At 36.1% G+C, this 23,679-nt stretch overlaps 1 protein-coding gene across 1 annotated transcript in view; it reads right to left on the minus strand.

The window, feature by feature from the left end:
• Positions 1-23,679, minus strand: part of LOC109067111 (contactin-associated protein-like 2) — a 167,320-nt gene that overhangs the window by 19,109 nt on the left and 124,532 nt on the right. Inside the window, exons 2-3 of the mRNA XM_042714263.1 lie at positions 19,384-19,494; positions 4,852-5,045 (exon numbers count right to left, since the gene is read on the minus strand). Of these exons, the coding sequence (XP_042570197.1) occupies positions 4,852-5,045; positions 19,384-19,494 (305 nt within the window). The remainder of the gene's footprint in view (positions 1-4,851; positions 5,046-19,383; positions 19,495-23,679) is intronic.

Raw genomic sequence — 23,679 nt, forward strand, 5'->3', positions numbered from 1 at the left:
AAAACACAACTGAAGCAAAGACAATTTACCATTCCATGCCATTCTCGACATAATGGGTTTTCATAAAGAAACACATTTGCTCATCTTTTGTTCAATCTGAGGTTAATTATTATTCCCTAACTAAGTCTGACCTAGATAAACAACCATGTCAGGAATGTCTTCTCCTTTCCCTGATGAACACAACAACATGGCAGTACAAATGAATTACATGGTCACAAAGCAAACATTTTATTCTGAGAAATAACTGCAAATCTGACATGTCATAAATCCCAAACTGGCTCCACTGCCAACGTCACATTTAAGAATCGGAGGTAAACTGAAATCACTGTCGTCTCATTCATCTTACATCAGGGATAAAGTAAAGTCACAATATTAGATGTATTGCAGGGACAAAGAGCACCTTCTCTGATGATGTGAACATAGCTTAGCCTTAAAGGCTAAGGACATCATACGTCACCACAATACATAGTGGTTTGTCATTTTTCTGATAAATGGCATATGACCTTTACTTTGAGTGCTAGTATACACTCTTCCTATTTCTTCTCATTGTCATATCATTAATCCAAACTGGCATTTAACCTGAACTGACCTTATTTGGAGGAACAATAGTGACAGTACGATTGAAAAATGCCTGAAAATAAATTCAAAATGCATTTAAAGTTCACAAACCAAAACAGAGTGTTAAAGATGCTGCACATGGCATTTAAAAGCACAACAATTATTCATTAGCAACACAAAAGGTCTTAATTAATATTCAAGCATATAAGCCTGTCAAAGAAAAATGATTAAAGGCAGAGCACAAAATGTGATGAAAATTATTCAGGAATAAAAAAGAAAATGATCCAGTCCAAAAAAAAAAAAAAAAACACTGAACTGAACTGAACTGAACTGCATATAAATCAATTGGACGATGGTTGTTGTAAAAGTCTACTTTTGATTGCTGCTGTAATACTGAAACCATGATTGGTTGACTGGTTATCCTTGAGTGGTGAATTACGTCAAGAGGAGACATGCAATCAGATTGCAAACTGAATGTAAAAACAAATGCCCTTCAATCAAGCTAATTTAGGAGGGCTGTTTGTTCGCCTTTGCTTGGCATTACTTTTGTCAGTCTTGTAGGCAGTAGTTCACTGATGCCAAATGGCCAGTATTATACTGCTGTAGCAACTGGAATGATCCATAATTCCTACTTCCATCTTCTTAATGTTCAAATACTATTGATCTACCCTGCATTAAACTGTAATGCATGGTGACCTGTAAATGTTCTAGAGATGAACTGGAATCCAAGGGCACCTCACTTCAGAAAGCAGAAAGGAAAATAGCTTCACTTCCTTTTCCAACTAAGAACCAAAAGAGTTCAAAAGTGTCTGCAAAGCAATGTAAGGATGGTTAAGGACAGGAAACACCTCAGAGCTGAAGTGGTGGTGGTACCTGTGATGTCAGTTTGTTTTTCACGACAGCTGCAGCACTTTTCACGCAAATTTTTGTGCAATTTAAATAATTACTGACAATTTGTGCATTAAAGTTACACAGAAATAGCAAAAATAGCGATTGATGATCAGCATTTCAATCGACTAAATTATAAACATTTTGATGCACCACAGTTTTTCCAAATAAATAAATAAATAATAAAAAAAGATAAAAAAAATGGCTAATGACCTCAGATTTGCCTCATTCACTCCCCATATAAAGGCTTCTTATTGAAAGACAAAAGCAGCCAGAAGAACACTCATCAAAACACTAAAAGTGATGTAAAGTGTCAAATCAGAGGTTGTTGGGAATGTAGTAAGTGGATCCAACATGCTCTCATAAGGAAACGTCACTCTAGAGACTTTTATCATGCACCACTGAAATGTCACTCTTAAATCGCAGAACTTTCCAAAAATGTCATTCAAGCATCAACTTATTCAAGAGGATCGAATAACCCAAGGCTAAAATTTATGGTGAAAATTAAAAATCTGCCACATCTTCCGTGGGACAAAAAGAGCTGTTCTTTTCCATATACTTTTTTCACTGTCAGTTTTGAAGAATGACACAAGCACATTGATATATACAGTTTTCAGAAGCCACAGCTTTTTGTAAGGAACAAACTTTATAACAGATTTATGCCATTCCCTGAAAACCTCAGCAGCCATTAAAAAATAAAATAAATAACATAAATGTATTGTTATTATATATATATATATATATATATATATATATATATATATATATATATATATATATATATATATATATATATAACAATTAAAAGTAACATTAATACATCAATTGTCCATTCCACTGTAACCGATTTTCTAACCATCAAAGAAATGGAAGTAGGACCTTAGGACTTGATTTTAAAAGTTTAAAGCTGTTCCCTTGGACTAGAGTTTAACTTGGACATATCAAATGATTCATCTTCTGAAGAGAGCTGAGAATGTCCAGAAGCAACATTTTGGTGGTGCAGGATAAAAGACAATGACGTTTCTCCTTTGAGACCACCCTGTGTGGATTGCTGGTGGGTTCAGCAATAATTCCACTCCTCTCTGCTGTGAGTACTGAGCACAGTGGTACATCAGCCTGAAATCAGTCTGTAAAACTGTCTTTCTCTGGACCTAAGTGCTTCCTTGATTGCTTACTGTTGATTTAAGCACCCAGGAAGAAATCAAGGCATCCTCTTGACTCATTGATCTTCAGCTGTCCTTGGTGAGTTCAGTGTTTGGAAGAGGTATGCTAACATCCTGCTACCACAACCACCATGCCTTACGAAGCTGCCATTTTGGGACACTATACAATGTGGTGTGTTTTGAGATTTGGCCAAGTTACTACTACTTACAATATAGTGTTTTAGACAATGTCGACAATCAAAAAATGGGTTTGACCAGTGTGGCCCTGTAGCGCAAGACAGTAATTCAGCCCTCCTGGATGCAATTAATGAGAAGAAGACACGATTTAACAGCAGTCGAACCTTAAGCTGCTGAGCAATGTTTGGATGAATCTGTAAATATATGCTGCACGTTTTCCTCTCAATAACAAAATAAACAAAACAAAAACTGACTGCAGTGTGAAAGCAGCAGTTAAGAATGCATCTGATTACAGCAGTGTAGATGTTACACAAACTTATATATAAATTTATATAACTTAGTACTTTATGCAATAGCCTTAAATCAAGTAGCCAACCAGAGTCTGTGTCACTTTCAGTTAGAATTACAACCTGATTTTCTTTTATAAAGCAGCTCTCCAGTGTGGAGCTAGCTAATCAAATCTTTTTATTAGTGGGGAAAAATATTTAATTAAAGTTATAGTTTGATTTTGGTCCTGCCCATCTTTAAATAAATATTGGTCCCAGATCTTTAACACACTATCTGAAGTTCTCAAAATTCCCATTAAACCTCTGGCTGTTACAGTATTATTTGGCACCCTTTCTACATCTCTGGATATGCCCAAATATAAGACAGATTTTGTAGCCTTTGTTACACTTCTGGCAAGATTAAATGTTGATCTAGCTCAAGAATGATTTGATTATCATAACCCTATACTGTATTTTAGAGAGATTATGTTGTGAATAAAATAGTTTATCAAAAAATAAAGCGTTTTATCACTTACCTTTATTTATTTTGTTTCTTATCCATATGCCTTACAAAATGAGATGTTAGGCAGAATGATGTCCTTCGGTTACTTTTTCATATAGCTAATTAAATGGTGAATAAGAGCGTTTCTCTGTCATCTTGTAAGGGTGGTTCCCCACTGTGGTTCAGGCTGTAGGACTGCCGAAGGACTAAAGAAACGTTATCAGCACGATGGTATAAAACTGTACATTTCTAGTCTATTACCACCCACTGCCACTTATACCAATGACCGAAATAAGTGCAGTTAGAATAGCTAAATATGTGGGAGAGCATTGCTATTAAGTAACTATATTGTATTGCAATAGGTAGCATTTCAAAGTTAATACTGAATCAAGACTAGTTAGTACATAACTTATCATTTAAATGGTTTAATAACAGTATTTTGTTATGGTTACACTTTAATTTGTTACAAAATAGATGAAGGATGGTAAAACATATAGATTTTAACTAATTACAAAAGCTGAATAATCAATAAATGTCTACTGATTAAGCATTCTAATAATCTTTAGATTAATCGATTATCAAAATAATGGTTTGTTGCAGCCCTAACCAGCATGCAAGGTTTCAAACATAAATTTAAGCTCATATAAACAAAACAATCAAATGGTGAGAAATACATACAAAAAAGAACAACCAAAGACAATCAAACACCTCTGGTGTAAAGCAGCAGCCATCAGTAAGCCAACCTCATGCATCCATACCACTAGCTGTCAGTATAAAGTACAAGACCACCAGAATGAAGAAGAGCCTGTGAAATATAGATAAACCCCTTTAATCAATAATTAAATGTTATATTTTCGACTTACACAACCATTCAAAAGTTATGCTGAACTTTCTATTCATCAAAGAATCCTGAAAAAAAATTATCACTGTTCCCAAAAGAAAATCAAGAATAAACCGTTTTCAGCACTGATGATAATTAGAAATGTTTCTTGAGCTGCAAATCAGCATATTAGAATGATTTCTGAAGGATCATGTGACACTGATGACTGGAGAAATTATGCTGAAAATTCAGCTGTCATCACAGTAATACAGTTATTTTAAACAGTAACAATATTTCATAATATAACTGTATTTTTATTAAATAAAACAGCCTTGGTAAGCTAAGAGACAAAAATAAATAAATAAATAATAAAGCATCTTACTAACCCAAACCTTTCAACGATAGTGTATATTGTTGAAGGAAAAAACTTTTTATAAAGTCCTACAGGAAATGCTTATGAATTATTATGATACTCACCCAGATGTTGCCATCTTGATGGTATGGTTTCCAGTTCCTGCCTGTATCACTGTAGAGCAGACGGTAGCGTGTGGTCCAATCAGAGCTGCTATATCGACCCTGCGTGGCGATGGCTGTGACCTGTTTTCTGCTTCCCAGGTCGACCTGCAGCCACTGGTAATGATCACTGTCCAGCGGAGACCAGCCCCCAGCACCTAGAGAAAGGGCACAAAACTTACTATCTTCTTGTATTGATCTAAAGTCTTTGTGGTTGTGTCACAGAAGGGCTAGAGAAAAACAGAACAGCAACAAATGTTGTTGATTTTTTTTGCAAATGTTATACTTGCTCTTTAAAGTGTTTTTAAGAGTACAAATTGACCGTCATAATCTACAGGATAGAGTTTGTAATTTAACAAAGATCAGCTTTAATGGTGTTGTTCAAAAGGAGCTTCTGTATTTTTCTGTTTTCGCTTCTCTTGAAGTCTAAGAACAGATTGTCTTGCAGATGTTTTATCTGTGCTTTTAGCTGGAGGCTTTTGGACATTTGTTAAAGGCATATTTGAAGGATCATTAAATGTCGTAAATCCAACCATTAATATTAAAGAAACTATCCCTTTTTTCAGCCTCTCGCTTTCAACCACATGGCTCCATTCCGGCACGTAACGCCTACTTCTCACAATTCAATCAAATCCAGTTCAAACATTTTTCTCTTTGAATATCCCGTTTCTCTCAAAATACCTCAAATCTTATTGCTAAGTTTTCATCTTCTGGAACTTTTATGTCCCAAGGGTCGATTTGTATTAATACTAACGGATTTTTACTTATTTTCAGTTCATATAAAAAAATTTTTTTTAATATCATCTTTTGCATATAGATTTTTTTAATGCTTGCCCCAAACCAATCATAAACTATGAAATATAAAAAATTTTTTTTTATGTCATATTCATTCTAAAACTATGACAAATTAAAAAAATATAAACATCTCTATATATATATATATATATATATATATATATATATGTATGTATGTATATATATATGTGTATATACGTATATATGTATATATATATATATATATAATGTTTATATCATTCTTAATTTGAAAAAAAAAAAAAAACTCATCCATCATATGTGCACACATATATATATATAATATAATATATTACATTATGTATGTGCACTGGAAGGTTTTTTTTTTTTTTTTTGTTTTTTTTATTTGTGACTATACCACAGCTATGGGGTCATTTAACAGAAAACCAATAAATAATGCCCCTAATAAAGTTTTATTTTATTTGTTATCAAGATACCAAGAAGGCAGCAGTGTCAAATAACCAAAATGAGAGATGCAAAGTATGAAGAAAAGTTTTTTTTTATTTATTTATTTAATTTTTTTTAAATCTTCTGAATTATGAGCAGAATATTCTTAATGTGCATCAATTCCAATCCAGCTGTAATTGTTAAATTACTAACTGTGGTAATATTATTTAACCATGAATTTTTAAAATGTGTGCATAAATGCAAAGTTGATATTTAGAAGTAAATTAAGTCCATTTAGTTCCTAACTATCTTCATTGCAAACATAAGACAGAACGGTTCTGGCCGGCGAAACACTGCAGCAGGCAAAGGGAGAGTCAGAGCGAGGACATAAAGTTAGGGTCAGCAGTTTAGGGTGTCCGGGGATCAGTACAAGACAGAAGCTTAAGAGAGTGTAAGAGAACCAGGGGACATCCACTCCACTGCCACCTGCCACCTGCAACCCGGCAGATGTTCTGAGGAGATAAAGAGAGCAGAAGAAGGGCACTGGAAGGACACCGGAAGCCCAGAAAGGGAGGAATAAGACAGGCAGCAGAAGAAAACAGCTCCTGGAGTTGTTACGGTCCAGACTAAAAAAAAAAAAAAAAAAAAAAAAAAAAAAACACTTGATGACTCTGATAAAACAGCAGAAGACAAAAGTGAAGAGATGAAAAATAAATTGCATTATGCTGGTCTAAACGCTGCCTGATGTGATATCTGCGCAGCCTTATAGATGTAGCACATAGGATTTTGTGATAATAATGCACCTAGGCGATGATAAATCATATGGCATAATTTTTGAATAGTTTACCATCTGCTAACACGCTGACACTAAAAGATAGAGACTCATGTGATTTGTTATGCCCGGTTTGGTGTTTTGTTTTTGTATTGTGTTCTTCTGATTTCAGTCACTTGACAAAGTTAATCTATTTGATCATTTCTGGATTCAAATATAGATGCTCAAATGCAGACATTATGTCTGCAATATTGGTTTCTAATACAAGATGAAGGAGATACAGACAGCTTTGGGCAAAGCTATGCTAAAGGCAGGGCAGTATCAGTGAGAGTTTGCTGCACATTAATTACAGAGTGATCTGTTTGACCTCATAATTAAAATTCTGTCAGTACTGTTTTATCATTTTCATGCTTGAAGTTCTGCCTCAGTAGTACTTTTTCAGTCAAGGAAAAATATATACTTTCAAAGACCTCCAGAACATCAGTTCTGAACCCGTTAAATGCTTCTGTTTATTACGTTCATCAGGATTAAAATGGTCACAATTCAGACCATTTTTCAGAATTGCAAGACATAAACTCGCAATTCTGAGAAGAAACATTTGAATTGTGAGATATAAACTCCTAATTGCAGGAAATAAAGTCATGTTTAAAAAGTCGCAATTGCCTTTTTTATTCCACGGTGAGAAAAAAAAAAAAAAAAACTGAATTGTGAGATTAAAATTTAGAATTAAAATATGGAAAATGTAATCTTAGAATTGTGAGAAAGTCAGTCAGAATTCTGAGTTTAAATCTTGCAAATCTGACTTTTTCTCGGAATTCCAAGTTTATACAGTATTTCTTTAAATTTGTTTCTGATAATACAGTATTTATACAGTAATCGCATCAGTTTCAGATTCACAAACTAGTGGGTATTCTTTGTTACCATGGCAACTGCCTGCGCTTCCATGCTTAACACCACTTTTCGGTGCCTAAAAATGCCTTTAAATCTAGCAGTTATTAACTCTGTTCATTACAGTAAAGGCAGTTCGCCGAAGATGAGCTTAAAGATATTGCCAAAACTTTTCAGATGACACAGATGATACATAAGCCCACAAGAATAACAAAGTCTTCCCAAACGCTTTTAGACTTAATTTTCACAAATAAACCAGACAGAATTAGAAAGATTTATAACCTCATCACTGGGTTATCAGATCATAATCTTACTCTGGTCTCCAGAAAATTATCAAAAACACGTTTTAAAAATCAGAACTCAATGAAGGGGAAATCCATGCCTTTTATCGCTTCAAAGGATGGCCCTCATTGAAAATGAAATAAAGCAAATAAACTGGCATGACACCATTGGTAGTTTGCCCTGTGAGCCAGCCTGTGCTGATTTAATGTTGACCATTAAAGGCATTATATTAAAGTACACCAGGAAAAGGGGCAAGAAAACAAATAAAAAATATAATCTACCCTGGTTTAACATAAATCTCTGGGAGTTAATGAAAAAATGGGATGCTTCTCTGAAAAAGTTTTTAAAATCAAAATTAAATACTGATCATCTAATTTTTAAAAGTTTAAGAAATAAAGTCACACAACAACTTAGAAAGGCTAGAGCAAATTTTTTCCTCAATGTTATTAGTGAAGCAAAAGGAAACTCTAAAAAGTTATGGAAGAGCATTGATAAATTACTTGGAAGGGAAAAATCAGCAAATAAACATTTAAAACTCATGGTGGATGGCTGTATCCAGGATGATGATAAGATTATTGCGGAATGTTTTAATGATTATTTTATAAATTCGGTACCGGAAATGAGTCTAAGTTCACCAAAAATTCAACTTAACAAGCTTTTAACCTGTAATGATTCTGCTTTTAAGTTTTCCCTAATCAATACAGAAAAAGTTGAAAATGTAATCTCACTTCTATCTAATAGTAAAGCTAAAGATATATATGGTTGTGATACAGCTTTTCTCAAACAACACAAGACATCTATTATGATACCTCTAGTGATGATTATAAACAAGTCCTTTAACGAAAATATTTTTCCTAGTGTATTTAAGCCTGCCATTGTCACCCCTGTTCATAAATCTGGGGATACTCAAGAGGTCTCTAATTATCGACCCATCAGTATTCTCCCAGCTGCATCAAAAAATCGAAAAAGTTGTGGCAGAACAACTTATAGCACATCTAGACTCTAAGTCCTTTTGTCCATCCTATGCAATTTGGTTTCAGAAAAAAACATTCCACTGAAACTGCATGTTGCTACTTCCTTGAGGAGATTTAAACTAGCTTAGATCAAGAAGGAGTGGTGGGAGCTGTCTTCTTAGATTTACGCAAAGCCTTTGATACAGTTAACCATGAGGTACTGATACACAAATTGGCCGAATACGCCATTTCCACAAATGTCCAAAATTGGATAAAATCAACGTGATAAATCGAAAACAATGTGTGCCATATGGCACATTGTCTACATCTCTTGTCTCTACTATGGGAGTACCACAGGGGTCAATTCTAGGGCCACTGTTGTTTTGCTTATATATTAATGACCTGCCTTCGGTCTGCAAGGGCATAAATATTGTTATGTATGCTGATGATACAGTATTATATACCCATGGGAGAAGTGCAACAGACGTAGCCAAAAAATTATCAAGTGTCATGAGCAAGGTTAGCCACTGGTTACATGACTCATGTCTCACATTAAATGTTGAAAAACTGTAACTATGTTTTTTTACAAACCGGTTATACTTAAAACTTATCCAGAAATTTTAGTAAACGGACAATTTAAAACATGTAGATAAATTTAAAATTTGGGGGTAATTCTAGATTCCACCCTTAGTTTTAAAGGTCATGTTAAGAAATTGTGTAACAAATTGAAATTTAATTTAGTAAATTTTAGATATATAAGAAACTCTCTCACCAATGAAGCATCCAGTACTTATTTAAATGCAATGATCATCCCCCACTTTTTGTACTGCATTACATCCTGGTCTCAGGCATTTAAAACAGTCATAAAACCTTTAGAATCTTTGTATAAAAACTGTCTCAAGATTCATGATAAAAAAACACGTTATTATCATCACTGTCAAATACTCGTCAAATATGATATACTTAGCTTTGATAATCTAATAAAACACTCAAATGTGTCTTTGCTACATAAAAATTATATATAGTGCTACTGCTCCCCCTTTGAAAAAGTTTGTGACACTCTGCTCCGAAAAAAACAGTGCGAAGGTTAGAAGCGTCACAAGGGGGGAGTGTAGCTTTCCCACAATGCAAAACCCAATTTGGGAGCTCCTCCTTCTCATGTGTGGCCATGAGGCAGTGGAATACTCTTCCCACGGAACATATCTTGTGCACAGATTCTCAACACTTTCTCATGCCTGACAAAGAGTTGGTTGCTAAGTAAGCAAGTTTGCACACGTCTTGAAGCAGCACTGAGCATATTTGTGTGTGTGTGTGTGTGTGTGTGTGTGGGTATGTGGGTGTGTGCTTAAGATGCTACTGAACTGTTTAAGTGTGTTTGCTGGGAGAGAGAGGAACAGAGAGTAAATGGGTTGATGGCCTCCCTGGTTCTGATTTTTTGCAAACTTGTTTGTAATCACAATGGACATAATTTTATTCATAATTCTGTGAAATTTCTATTTTAAAAATTGTTATTTTGTAAAATTTGTCATACCTGCCCAAGGACTACACCTCTACAGGTGAATTGTTGCTACAACCTGGCCCAAGACATATTCTCTTGTTTAACAAGTTTAATGTTTATTTGTGCATTGTCCCTGTTTCAAATAAAACAATTCCATTCCATTCCATTCCATGAGGCGATTGTGGAGGCTATATACTGTAGCTATAGTGCAGCAATTCAAGAGTACTGTGGGATTACAAATTTATACTATTTTATATCTAGGTTCCAATGTAATAGTAGATAAACTAAAAAAGTTATGTACATTGTGTATTACATTTTGAGGTAAAGAGGATGACATTCCTAAAAGATCCTTGTGTTTAAAAACCCCGTCTGTTCAGTTCCTTTTGGTCCGCTATTAAGGTTAATGTAATTTAATGTTTGAAGATTTGTGTTTGGATGTGCCCTTTTTACTCCTGTGATCATTAAAAGAACTCTTTATGTACATCTCCTTCGTCGTGTGCTTTGTTTTAAACACCAACTCATGTTACAGCACATGGACTCAATAGTGACAGAGTCAGTCAGACTGGACTTGATAAAGAAATTGGGTATTGATCCAAAAAAAAAGTATGGTCAATTGAAGAATGTAAAAAGGTACTTGGAGCATGTATTCACAAGAATAATGTGAAATGCATTATCTGCTGCCACAGATAATTTGGATTAGCGCTAGCTACACAACATTCTCAGCGTAACTCAGAGCTTGAGGAACAGAACAAAGATCTCCGTGCCTAAGAGATTGAACCGCAACAAAGTTGCAGCAAAAACTGATGTGGAAGAAGTTAGTCAGCCTGATAACAATTATCCTGACTTACAAGCTTTCTTTGAAACAGATGTAGCCATCCAATCAGTAACCGATGTACCTGTAGATTCAGTGAAGGTATGTGGCGCTAGAAGAAGATCTCAGGAAACTGAGGGAATTGAAAGTGTTCCTCCCAACTCTTCTGTTGCCAAGTACTAACTGTTGCCAAAGCGCTAAGACCTAAAGATATAAAGAGACTATCCCAGAGCTTACCCTCAGCATGCATACATTTTTCTGAATTTAGAAGAGCACTGATCAGCAAAATGCATCTCTATGACATGTCTTTTAGCAGAAGTCACACAGCTGATGTCACAAATTCTAACTGAATCTGAATTCAACAGTTTTGAGTCTGCTGTTACTTGCCAGTAAAGGCGATTTGAGAGAAGTTGTTTTGAAAATTCTAAAGAATATCATGGGACCCAAAATAGACTGGTCCAGAATCACTAACTGTGTGCAAAGGAAAGAAGAAACTGTGAGTGAATACACTGAAAGGTTTTGTCAGTCAGCTGCAGCATACAGTGGAATAGCTGACACTCCAGAAAAGGTACTGGATCATAAAGGACCACTAGTTCTAGCATGGTTTGATGGCCTTTTATCAGAGTACAGATCTGCTTTGCCATTCTTAGATCTTACATGGTCCACTGGAAGCCTGCAAAGTAACCTAGACAGGTTAGCTACTTGGGAAAGAGACTCTGATGTTAAAGCCAGAGTAAGGATTGCAGCAGCATCCTTCCAGGTCAACACAGAGAACCAACAGAAATGTAAAAGTCCTAAGAGGGAGGGCAGTTGTCATTACTGTGGTAAATCTGGACACTGGATGAAAGAGTGTAGGAAAAGCAAGAAGACATTAGGATAAATTAACAGCTTTACTCAGCTCCTACTCAGTCTACTTACCACTCTGAAGCAGCCCCTCCCCACTTCACCTAACTGTTGGAGCAGCTTGCTCAGGTGTTAATGTCACCGGTGGACTCTTTACCTTTTTTTTTAAAAAAAGATCTTTTTAATTAGTAGAGACATTTGGGCCTTAATGTGTGGTGGTATTTACTGTGTGCATGAACATTTGCACTCTGAATTGTTGTGGTTATTCACCGTGTGTGTGTGTGTGTGTATCAAATTTGTAGTGGGTTTTGTTGCTATTATTTAATCTGCCCTATTTGACTCTTTTTAGGCACCCGCTCATGGACAAACCTGGCAACCTGCTTCCTTTTTTATTATTATGCCCATATTTGGACTGTGCTTCCTCCCCTGCTAATGTGATTTAATCTGTTTATTAGAACTCGTTACCATGCACCACCTTTCTGCCCATATTTGGGCGATACTTCCTGTCGTTGAGTTACCTTATTATTGCCTCTGCCTTGCTGCTGATGATTTGAAATTGGCGATTAATTGTTAACAGCTGGCCATGCTTTGGTGGAAGGAGATAAAATCTGGTTCTTTAGGAGCGAGGGTGTGCCTGGTGGTGGTTGATCTGCTGCCATTGTGTCAAAGGACTCTCCCGTTCAGCAAATGAAGCCCAGGTTCCTAGGCCTCTCTTTTTGAACACCAGTGTACTGCAGCTGGATTTCCTTCAACGCTTTCTAATGTTTCCTGAAGGGCTGTAATCTTTTATTACCACACAGTGTGAATGTGTGTCCCTTTGTTATCTATGGTGTTGGTGTTCATTGTGATTGCTTGCTTCTAGCCTTGGCAATATCCATCCTGTGGTTCCAGTGTCTGGTGCTGTCTTGAAGATTGTGGCTATCCTCGAACCTTCCTCAACGCTCGCTAATGTTTGCCTGAAGGGCCGTAACTAGATTTTATCACATTGCTGTGTGTGTGACCTCTGCTATCTGTGACGTTGGTGGTCATTTTTGGTGCTTTTTTTCTAGCCTCTGGCTGATCCATTTTGGGGTTCTGGGCCCAGTGTTGCTGTGAAGACTGCCTTGGTTATGCTGGAATCTGTCAACGTTGGCTGCCTGGAGTACTGTAGCGTTCTCCTGTGGGTCTGATGACTGCTGTGATCCTTTGGATGTGTCCGTTAAAACTGTAGAGGGAGGACCGCTGTCGCGAACTATCTAGAAGCCTCCAGTCACTGAACCTTGAACTCTTTAAAGGGTTTTAGAGACTTGATCTTAGAGGACTTTCCTTTACATATTAGTATTTATTAGTTAGTGCTTGTTGGCCCATTAATAAAAGGTGTATTTTGTATTTCAACCTTTGACTGTCTGTTGGGTTTCTGTGGCTGGGACCCGAGTCAATTATTTAACGTTGGTCACTAGGTGACATTAACTGTTAGGGCTGTGAGTGCCCTTGTAATGTACAACAAAAATGAAAGATTCTTTGTAAATCAAACTACAGGAAGGTGACTGTCACTTCCTCCCATTGAGAGAACGCTAGTTAAGTACACTCACAGCCTTCAAAGCTATACTACAGCACACTCCAGTCACTCACCTATCCTTTTTGAGTTATGATGTTTGTTATGACTGATGTTCCATTAGAGGATGGAGATGTTGTACAGTAAAGTTCGCAGGCCAACTCCAGGGACAGACTAGGACATACACAGACCAGTGAGGAGCCCAGGGAAGAACCGAAGTGCAACAGGCCTCGGGAGCCAACCCTGTGGTGAAGACTTCCTCATAGGTTTCCCCTATCAGTAGTTTTATCCCCACTTCACTGGTCCATAGGTGTCAAATTACATAAAACTAGATTGAGAAAAACACTATACGATCACCAGACTTAAAACCACTATACGATCAACAGAAGTCTAAAAATGTCTATGCATGAATACTGCTGGTCTGCTGTTTCTTTGTTTTCTTGTGTTGCAGGTATGTGTTCATGCCATGTCATCTTCATAAGCAGCACCTTGGTGTAAAGCATCACCTCAGACATCCATGAACAAGCTTCATGAGGACAAAGATTCATCTGAGTGAATCTACGTGGGAAATGGACTACAGAAAACAGACTTCACAGCTATTCTGGCGCCACGGACTTCAGGATTGTGTCATTATGGATACAGTGTATCCATAATGTAAAAAATATATAAAATATCAAAAGATTTAATTCACTCAGGAAACTGATTTTAACTTTGTAAGAATGCAAAAGGAGAAAGAACTACAAAGAAAGAGAAAGGTAAATAAAGGACATGGATCACTGCTCACATTCCTAATATTAGTCCCTCAATCTCATGCATGGACATATTGGTATTCAGCTGAGCTTGGGATACATGACTGAACGCTGGGGACTGAACCTTCCTTCCCCTCTGTCATTCACCTCAGTTTTCCCACCTCTCCCTCTCATTAGTTTCCAACAGGCTATTTTGTTTCCCACATACCAGGCAGAACAGCCGTCTGTCCCTTCCCATCTCCAGCTGTGAAGGCCAAACAGGTTTCTGATGAAGCGAGATTTGACCTTTCCCTCAGATTCATCTCACAGATGAACTGCTGCTAAATAGATGCCCCTCCTGTCGGATAAGAGCGGAGGAAGCCTCAACAAGTCTCAAATCTGATGTCTGGATTTGAGGTGATGCTGAGGGCAGACGGCAAAACGCCTGTGTGCATCTCACATGCCAGGGCGGCATGATTACAGCTGACCTTCAATAGGCCATTTTCTGATGTAAATCCATATGAAAAACGTGTAGTGATGGATGTGTTTCATATAGTGTCGAGGTCTTTAGGAGACTGAGTGAAAGATGTTGCTTGAGCCGTGTCAGAAATCCATAGCATACTGCATAATGCATATAGGCCCACTGCTATACTTCATAATACACTAAAGCAGCATGAATGCAAGGTCTGGCCCATCCTGCATAGACTATAAATGGCAGAAACATTCTGGAAACAACTAGATGTGTCATCTGTGTATAACTATTACTTAATTACTTACAGTTTTTCTCAGTCGCTTTGGTGCATTTCTCAGATCAGAAATGAAATTCTCAAAACTACTTGTTCAACCTCTACATCATCTAGTCAATTGTGCACATCATAAAAGCAGTTTCTCATTCTTTTGAGCAAGTTGCAAATGCTTTGGTACATTCATGTAATCGATTATGTACATTTGTCTGCGCATTCCTACATTATCAGTCGCTAATGTCATGTTGCACAAAATTTATTATATAGTTCTCTGTGCAACGGTCTTACCCCTCAAAAAAACTAGTCATTAGTTCATCATATAAGTCATTAAATGCAAAATGGTTGATCTAGTTGTTATAAACTGTCAAGCACATTTTCTACACATTTCTATTAGAGTTTTTGTTTTGTATGAATTGTGCAGATAGATAGATAGATAGATAGATAGATAGATAGATAGATAGATAGATAGATAGATAGATAGATAGATAGATTGATAGATAGATAGATAGATAGATAAACAGACAAAAAATAAACAGATCTAACAATAGAATCTTAGAAAGATACATAGAACAACAGACAGACAGAGATGAATGGATGACAAAATAGAATGATAGGGTGATAGAACAATATATAGAATGACAGATAGACAGACAGACAGAAAGATAGACAGATAGATATAATGACAGAATGACAGATAGAACGATAGAATAAAAGTAGAATAAAAGAACTATACCCTGTTATGATACAATGCATGCATTAAGAATACAGGATGATATCACTTTAACTGTCACCCATCAAAGCAGATAAATACCAGTCCTGCTTTCTATTGATTTTATGCTCACTCACTCTCTCTTTTCTCTTCTATTTTCAGCATGGAAATCTTTAAAATGCATTAGTAAGGCTAAATAATGCATCAATGGTGGAGATAGAATATTGGATGCTGGGATATGGACATTACCTACAATAGTCCTTCATGATGCTGCTCATCTAACTAGAAATAATGAGCCTTTCTCTGTGACATCATCAACCAGGGTCCAGCAGCAAACCTGCACCCTGGCACAACCAGCCACTTCTAATGCCAACATGCTGTCAAATTGATCTTTTCTCAGCCCTCTGGCCCAGTGACATTGGAAATGGTCACAGTGATTGTTCTAAAGGTAATTATATTTATAAATAAAAAAAAAAAACAATAAAAAACTGAATGTGATTTCAGCTGAACATGTGCTGTATGGATGGGGATTTCATTAGACGGTCCCCAGTGTCATTGCTATTCATAATATTGAGTAAAAAAGGGAAAAAAAAATCCTATCTATCATATATAAAAATGTCATACTCCATCGACAGGATAAGGTCCAGACTTCACCCTATTATTAACAGTCATAATGACTAAATAAGACTATGCAAGATCGATGGCAACTGCATATCTGCATGCAAATTATGGGAAAGAATGACACAAGTGACAGGAATAACCTCTCTTCGACTCTGATAAGGCGTCATTAACATGCATCATGGCCTATGACTTTCCTACAGTAATAAGAATCCAATCTCTGATGAAGCTGAAGGGGAAAATGACACATACCACTAGAGCTTCCAATAAAAAAACAACTCACGTCTGAGAGTTTTTTCAAACATTACTCACCTAGGCATCTCTAAAGTACATGAGGGTTGAACGAGAAGAACCTCGGTGGTGCACAAAGCTGTCATGTCATTGATATGAAGCCTCATGTGTGCAGACTGGCAGGCTGGAGAACATGTTCACTGGACACAACTCTGCGGCTTCAGAGTGACAGGGAGCCCTGTGACGCTGATGGAGGCAGTGCCAGAGGGCATATCCCATTGCTTATTCTCACAAACCCCACCGGCCTTCAGTGAGAAAGGTGGCTGAATGGAAATGCCAGCCTTATACACACATGCAAGCTGCTGTTATCACAGCCACCTGCCAATCTTTTGTCCCTTTATGCTGTCTGAACTTTTAAGTCCCTCACTAAAGTAATCAATCTGGTTATATTACACAAAACCAAGCAAACTACAGTACATCTATTTCTAGTTGTTGAACATACAATACCACACTACTAAATACCATATGTTTTATAGGGAGAGGGAATTAAAGGGATAGCTCACCCAAAAATAATAATTCTGTCACCATTTACTCACCCTCAAAATAGACTTTTTATGAATAAAAGAAGATATTCTGAGGAATGTATAGGTCGCAATTTTGAATTCTATGGTTAATGACAATTAAATTAAATATAAAAAATTACATAAAAAATAATAATATAATACAGAAAACAATGAATAATATAATATCGAAAATAGTAATTAATAATACAGAAAGCAATTCAATTAAATACAAATCTTATTTTATACAAATACACTAACTACAAAATCAAGACATTTAAATGATTCACATTAATTTATCGCAGCATACTAATGTACAGTATGAAAATGGATATTAATTTTAAATTAGATTTTATAATTATATTTATTTATTTTAACTTTAATTTACATTTTATTAATTCTGTTATTATATATTTTTTAATATTTGTATTTAGCAAATATTTATTTTCATTTCAGTTTTGCTTTTAGTCATTTTAGTACTTTAATTCAGTTTCAAAGGCAACATTTCTAGTTTACGTGTATTTTTTCATCTAATATTTATGTTTAATTTTATTTTAGCTTTTAGTTTATTTCAATAACCACACTGATATCAATAAATAAATAAATATCTAATATTGTCCGATAGCCAACAATCAATATGGTAGTGATACATTGTGCACCCTTACATAAAATATGCTAAAAGTTTTCATAGAATAATGACCCAAGCAAAGTTATGACAGAATGGTAATTTTTCTGTGAACTGTTCCTTTGAGGTAAACTGCAATATATGTTCAAGAGCTCAGCTTGACAGCATAAACAGCTGAAAAATGCATATGCATATAGACATGCCATGAACACCAATTTATTCATGCAAAGATAATACTGAATCTCCTCAGGGAAGAATGATTTGTATAGAGCTTACACTGTGCCTCTTAGAAGGATTAGTAATATGAGGCATAGTTACAGTAGCGATTAATATTACAGTATTTTGTGTACATAATAGAGCCCAGTGACTCATTGAGCTTGGAAATAACATGCAATTTAAAGCCCATCAGACCCATGGCCTTCACAGACTCCCACAGCGAGGCTCATATATAAAATATCCATTTGGATCCGAAAAATTAGCAGTGGTTTATTTCTTTCTGCTTTTTCCCTTGTAAAATAAATAAATAAAAACATGATCTCGTTCCATCAGATATGCCAAACTAACCTAAACGTGTCCTATGAGGACACAAGAACATATATTTTAATTAAAGGTGCTGTATGTAGGATTGACACCGAGTGGTTGAACTAGGTATTGCAGTCTGAGTTAAAAATATTGGAGAGGTTTTTTTTCACCCGGCCCCTCCTCCTCAGACTTGACACACATGCAGGTTGCCCGATTGACGACACAAACAGAAACAAGCGCACTTGACGATGAATGAAATGAAATACGCTGTGTTTTCCGCCAATTGGCAACCCGGGGTGCTGAAATACAATTGGGTAAACTGGCAGTGGGCGGGTTTCACAAACCAAAAACAAAGACCGACATTCCGGCCCGGAATGCACATTTTCAAAGGAGAATAACTGACTGTAGCATTGTTTTTCAGATAAACAAATATGTTAACTTAGCATGTTTCTTAAATATCTGCAAACATATTATGGTATTTTTATGCTTTAGTAGAGTCAAAAACTTACATACAGCACCTTTAAATAACATTTTTAATGAGTGATGAGGAACAAACTGAAAATAAATAAAAAAATATGTGAATTGTGCACAATCTCACCGAGATAAATCACAGCGATGGCATCTGTTGTAGATTTTCGCTCAATTAGTCTTAAGCACACAGTGTTTTGCAAAGCACAGTTTGGCATAATGGGATGAGCCATTGTAGCCCAGTAATTCAAGCAATAATTTCAGGCTGGAGTTATTGAAGTAATGACTATGCGGTGCCATATAGTGTATGGATGTTTATTGGAATGACACAAAACTATATCAAGTCTAAACACCGGTAAAATTGAAGTTTGTAATATACTGTTTACATAAAAAACAACAGCCAAAGAAAGTTCACTGAGGTATTGTGATGAAAGAAAAAGGGTTTGTTCATTCTGCAAGTCACATTGGTGGGCATGTATATGTGTAATGGGCAAGTATTATGAAAATTTACCTCCTCTTTTGTTTAGCTTGGCGTATCCAGGTGCATAGCCACTTGTGAACACAGAGGAGCTGGTGAAGGCATTGTGGGGGAGTGGTGTGACCAGAGCTTCATCACATTTTTCTATAGAAGAAAAAGAGAAAAGACATTACAATCACATGAATAAAAAACAATATAAAGCAGTGAAGCAATTTCAAATCTATCTGTTTAAACAGAGTAATAGCACCTACAAGATGAGGGAAGAAATGAGAGAAGCCAGTGTTTACTGAGCGGAGATGCCCATCACGGCAGACCTTTTCTGACTGCAGGCTCTATTAACAGCGGCATATTAAAGAGTCAAAGCTTTTGGAGGATGGATGCTGTGCTCCCGCTGGTCATTACTCAGGTCTGAGGTCTTCACGGTTACAAGGCTAAAATGCCAAGGCAAGTAATCTTTTCCCAGCAGATATGAAGAAAATAAGCACTGAACTGAATTTAGTTATTACTTTCAAGATGTGTGGACTGATGTTTTGTAAAGATGATAATTATTCAGTCACGGACAGTTTATTAATTGTTGATCAGTTTCAGCAGAATCAACAGAAAGGGGTTAAGTAATACAAGCAGTGGGCGACACACACGCAACGCACCCTCAAATTATAAAAGTGAAGCAGTCTTGGCATATTCAACAGTAAATCTCTATAAATAATGATTACGTTCACTGCAAAAACTGTGATAGAGGTAAATGGCAACAAGCACATGTAGCAGTCTGTTAGTATTTGACTTAAAATCAGAAAAGATAAAGGTGATGGTTTACGTTTGCTTAAAAACTGAGCTATTTATATAAAGAGAAAGAAAGAGAGAACTTTATTTTATATAGCATATTTGACATTTTATTTTATAGTTTTATAGACATTTTTTATATAAGATGTAAATAAATATAAATAAATCTAATTATAATTAATTATAACATATTAAATATAATATAACTAGTGCGGGCAATTGATTAAAAAATGAACTAATCACACAATTTTCTGTAATTGTGATTAATCGCATATTAATGCAATATACAGGTCCTTCTCAAAGAATTTGCATATTGTGAAAAAGTTCATTATTTTCCATAATGTAATGATAAAAATTAAACTTTCATATATTTTAGATTCATTGCACACCAACTGAAATATTTCAGGTCTTTTATTGTTTTAATACTGATGATTTTGGCATACATCTGAAAACCCAAAAATTAGCATATCATGAAAAGGTTCTCTAAACGAGCTATTAACCTAATCATCTGAATCAACTAATTAACTCTAAACACCTGCAAAAGATTCCTGAGGCTTTTAAAAACTCCCAGCCTGGTTCATTACTCAAAACCGCAATCATGGTTAAGAGGTTAACCCAGAAGGCCATCATTGACACCCTCAAGCGAGAGGGTAAGACACAGAAAGAAATTTCTGAACAAAATAAGGCTGTTCCCAGAGTGCTGTATCAAGGCACCTCAGTGGGAAGTCTGTGGGAAGAAAAAAGTGTGGCAAAAAACGCTGCACAACGAGAAGAGGTGACCGGACCCTGAGGAAGATTGTGGAGAAGGACCGATTCCAGACCTTGGGGGACCTGCGGAAGCAGTGGACTGAGTCTGGAGTAGAAACATCCAGAGCCACCGTGCACAGGCGTGTGCTTTTGAACCAGAAACAGCGGCAGAAGCGCCTGACCTGGGCTACAGAGAAGCAGCACTGGACTGTTGCTCAGTGGTTCAAAGTACTTTTTTCGGATGAAAGCAAATTTTGCATGTCATTTGGAAATCAAGGTGCCAGAGTCTGGAGGAAGACTGGGGAGAAGGAAATGCCAAAATGCCTGAAGTCCAGTGTCAAGTACCCACAGTAAGTGATGGTCTGGGGTGCCATGTCAGCTGCTGGTGTTGGTCCACTGTGTTTTTATCAAGGGCAGGGTCAATGCAGCTAGCTATCAGGAGATTTTGGAGCACTTCATGCTTCCATCTGCTGAAAAGCTTTATGGAGATGAAGATTTCGTTTTTTCAGCACGACCTGGCACCTGCTCACAGTGCCAAAACCACTGGTAAATGGTTTACTGACCATGGTATTACTGTGCTCAATTGGCCTGCCAACTCTCCTGACCTGAACCCCATAGAGAATCTGTGGGATATTGTGAAGAGAAAGTTGAGAGACGCAAGACCCAACACTCTGGATGAGCTTAAGGCCGCTATCGAAGCATCCTGGGCCTCCATAACACCTCAGCAGTGCCACAGGCTGTGATTGCCTCCATGCCACGCCGCATTGAAGCAGTCATTTCTGCAAAAGGATTCCCGACCAAGTATTGAGTGCATAACTGAACATAATTATTTGAAGGTTGACTTTTTTTGTATTAAAAACACTTTTCTTTTATTGGTCGGATGAAATATGCTAATTTTTTGAGATGGGAATTTTGGGTTTTCATGAGCTGTATGCCAAAATCATCAGTATTAAAACAATAAAAGACCTGAAATATTTCAGTTGGTGTGCAATGAATCTAAAATATATGAAAGTTTAATTTTTATCATTACATTATGGAAAATAATGAACTTTTACACAATATGCTAATTTTTTGAGATGGACCTGTATTTATATGGTCATAATTTTACATTGAATCTCCAAATTAAACAGATTCTCTATGGGGTATTTTTTTTTTTTTGAATATATATGTTTAATTATTTAGATTAAATATTTAAATATTAAATATTTTTACTAAATAGCCTATAATTAAGGAGGTCAGTATCATTGATACCAATACCATTACTGATGTCTTTATTAAATGCATTTTTAAAGCGTTAAACTGAAAAAAAAAAAAAAAAAATCAGTAATAGTAAACAATTATATAATATGTAACAAATGTAATACATATAAATATAAATAAATCTGTAACACTTTACAATAAGGTTACATTTTTTAACTATATTTAATGCGTGAACTAACATTAACTAACAATGAGCAATACATTTGTTACAGTATACTTAAAGTTAACTAATAGAACATTATTGTAAAGTGTAACCAATACATCATTATTTTATTGAAAATTTAATAAGAGATGCCAATACCTACAGTACATGCACATAAAAATAAGTTGCATATGGTATTTGGTATGTTTAGCAATTTTTCAACTGATCGATCAATATTTGAATACAAAAAAAAAAAAAAAAAAAAAATCAACAATTACAGTTCTACAAATGATATCTTGTAACATATAAGCAAGTGAAAATCATAATGAGGTAATGAGCGACAGTTCACATGTGGCAATGCAAAGTTTAACTGTATGCAAATGAGTAGTGAAACAATTCAAGAAGTTACTGCAAGTTCCAAACCGCATACAGAAATCTGATTTCATGCTATTGTTCTGTCTCAGACAACTGGAGACAACAGGTTATGCAAAACTGTACAAATATCTCAATGATGAATGGCAAAAAATGGTACATATGATGCATATGCAAAAACAGCTTCCAGGCACAAACTGTCCCAGAAGAGTCCCAGCGGACGTGACCGATAGCTGCATTTTGGTGTTTTCGATATGAAACACATTTCATATATTTATTTTCAGCCATTCACTCAATCACTAACCCTGGATGGAGGGAGGACTTGTGATGTCCGATTCTAATGAGCATCTGCCATGTTCAAACAATATTTAGCTGTTTGTCTCCGAATCCCCAGTCAAATCAGTCTTTTGACCAGGAGTATCAAACAGAAATGCATCTCGCACAGATGGCTGTCCAAACTGAGATCTACGACTTCTATTTTTCTCATTCTCACCAGACAATCCCCATTACCCAGACGACACGTGAAAACAGTACACTCTGTCATGTGTTTCTTCTCAACCTGTTGGTGGATACCAGAAGTATCCAATTACAGTTGACATTACAGTGTCAAACTGGCATAATTACTGTCATCTGCATGGTTTTATGGTGACAGATAGAAAACAAACAATTAATAATTTAAGAAAATAAAGCATTATAGTTTCTCTTGAGAATTCAGTGCTAAAACATCTAAACTTGGTTCAGGGAGTGACGATGAACATCCAGTCATCTACGTCAGTTGAGTTTAAGACATGGAAATGGAGACAATATCACTTTAGACAAGACATTCTTTCCAAGCAGCTTCAGAGTAATAAGGAAAATGACAATCAATAATGCAAACTTCATCACACATGAGGCAAATTGAAATTCTGCAGTAAAGCAGCTCTAAAAAGACAATAATGTCATGTTTCAGCTCAAGTCGGTTCAGTTTGGATTCAGTTCCATTCAATGAGTGTAAAGTTCAACAAAAATGATCACTACCATTCAAAAGT

The sequence above is a fragment of the Cyprinus carpio genome, chromosome A24 (assembly GCF_018340385.1).
Source record: "Cyprinus carpio isolate SPL01 chromosome A24, ASM1834038v1, whole genome shotgun sequence".
NCBI classification, from domain to species: Eukaryota; Metazoa; Chordata; class Actinopteri; order Cypriniformes; family Cyprinidae; genus Cyprinus; species Cyprinus carpio.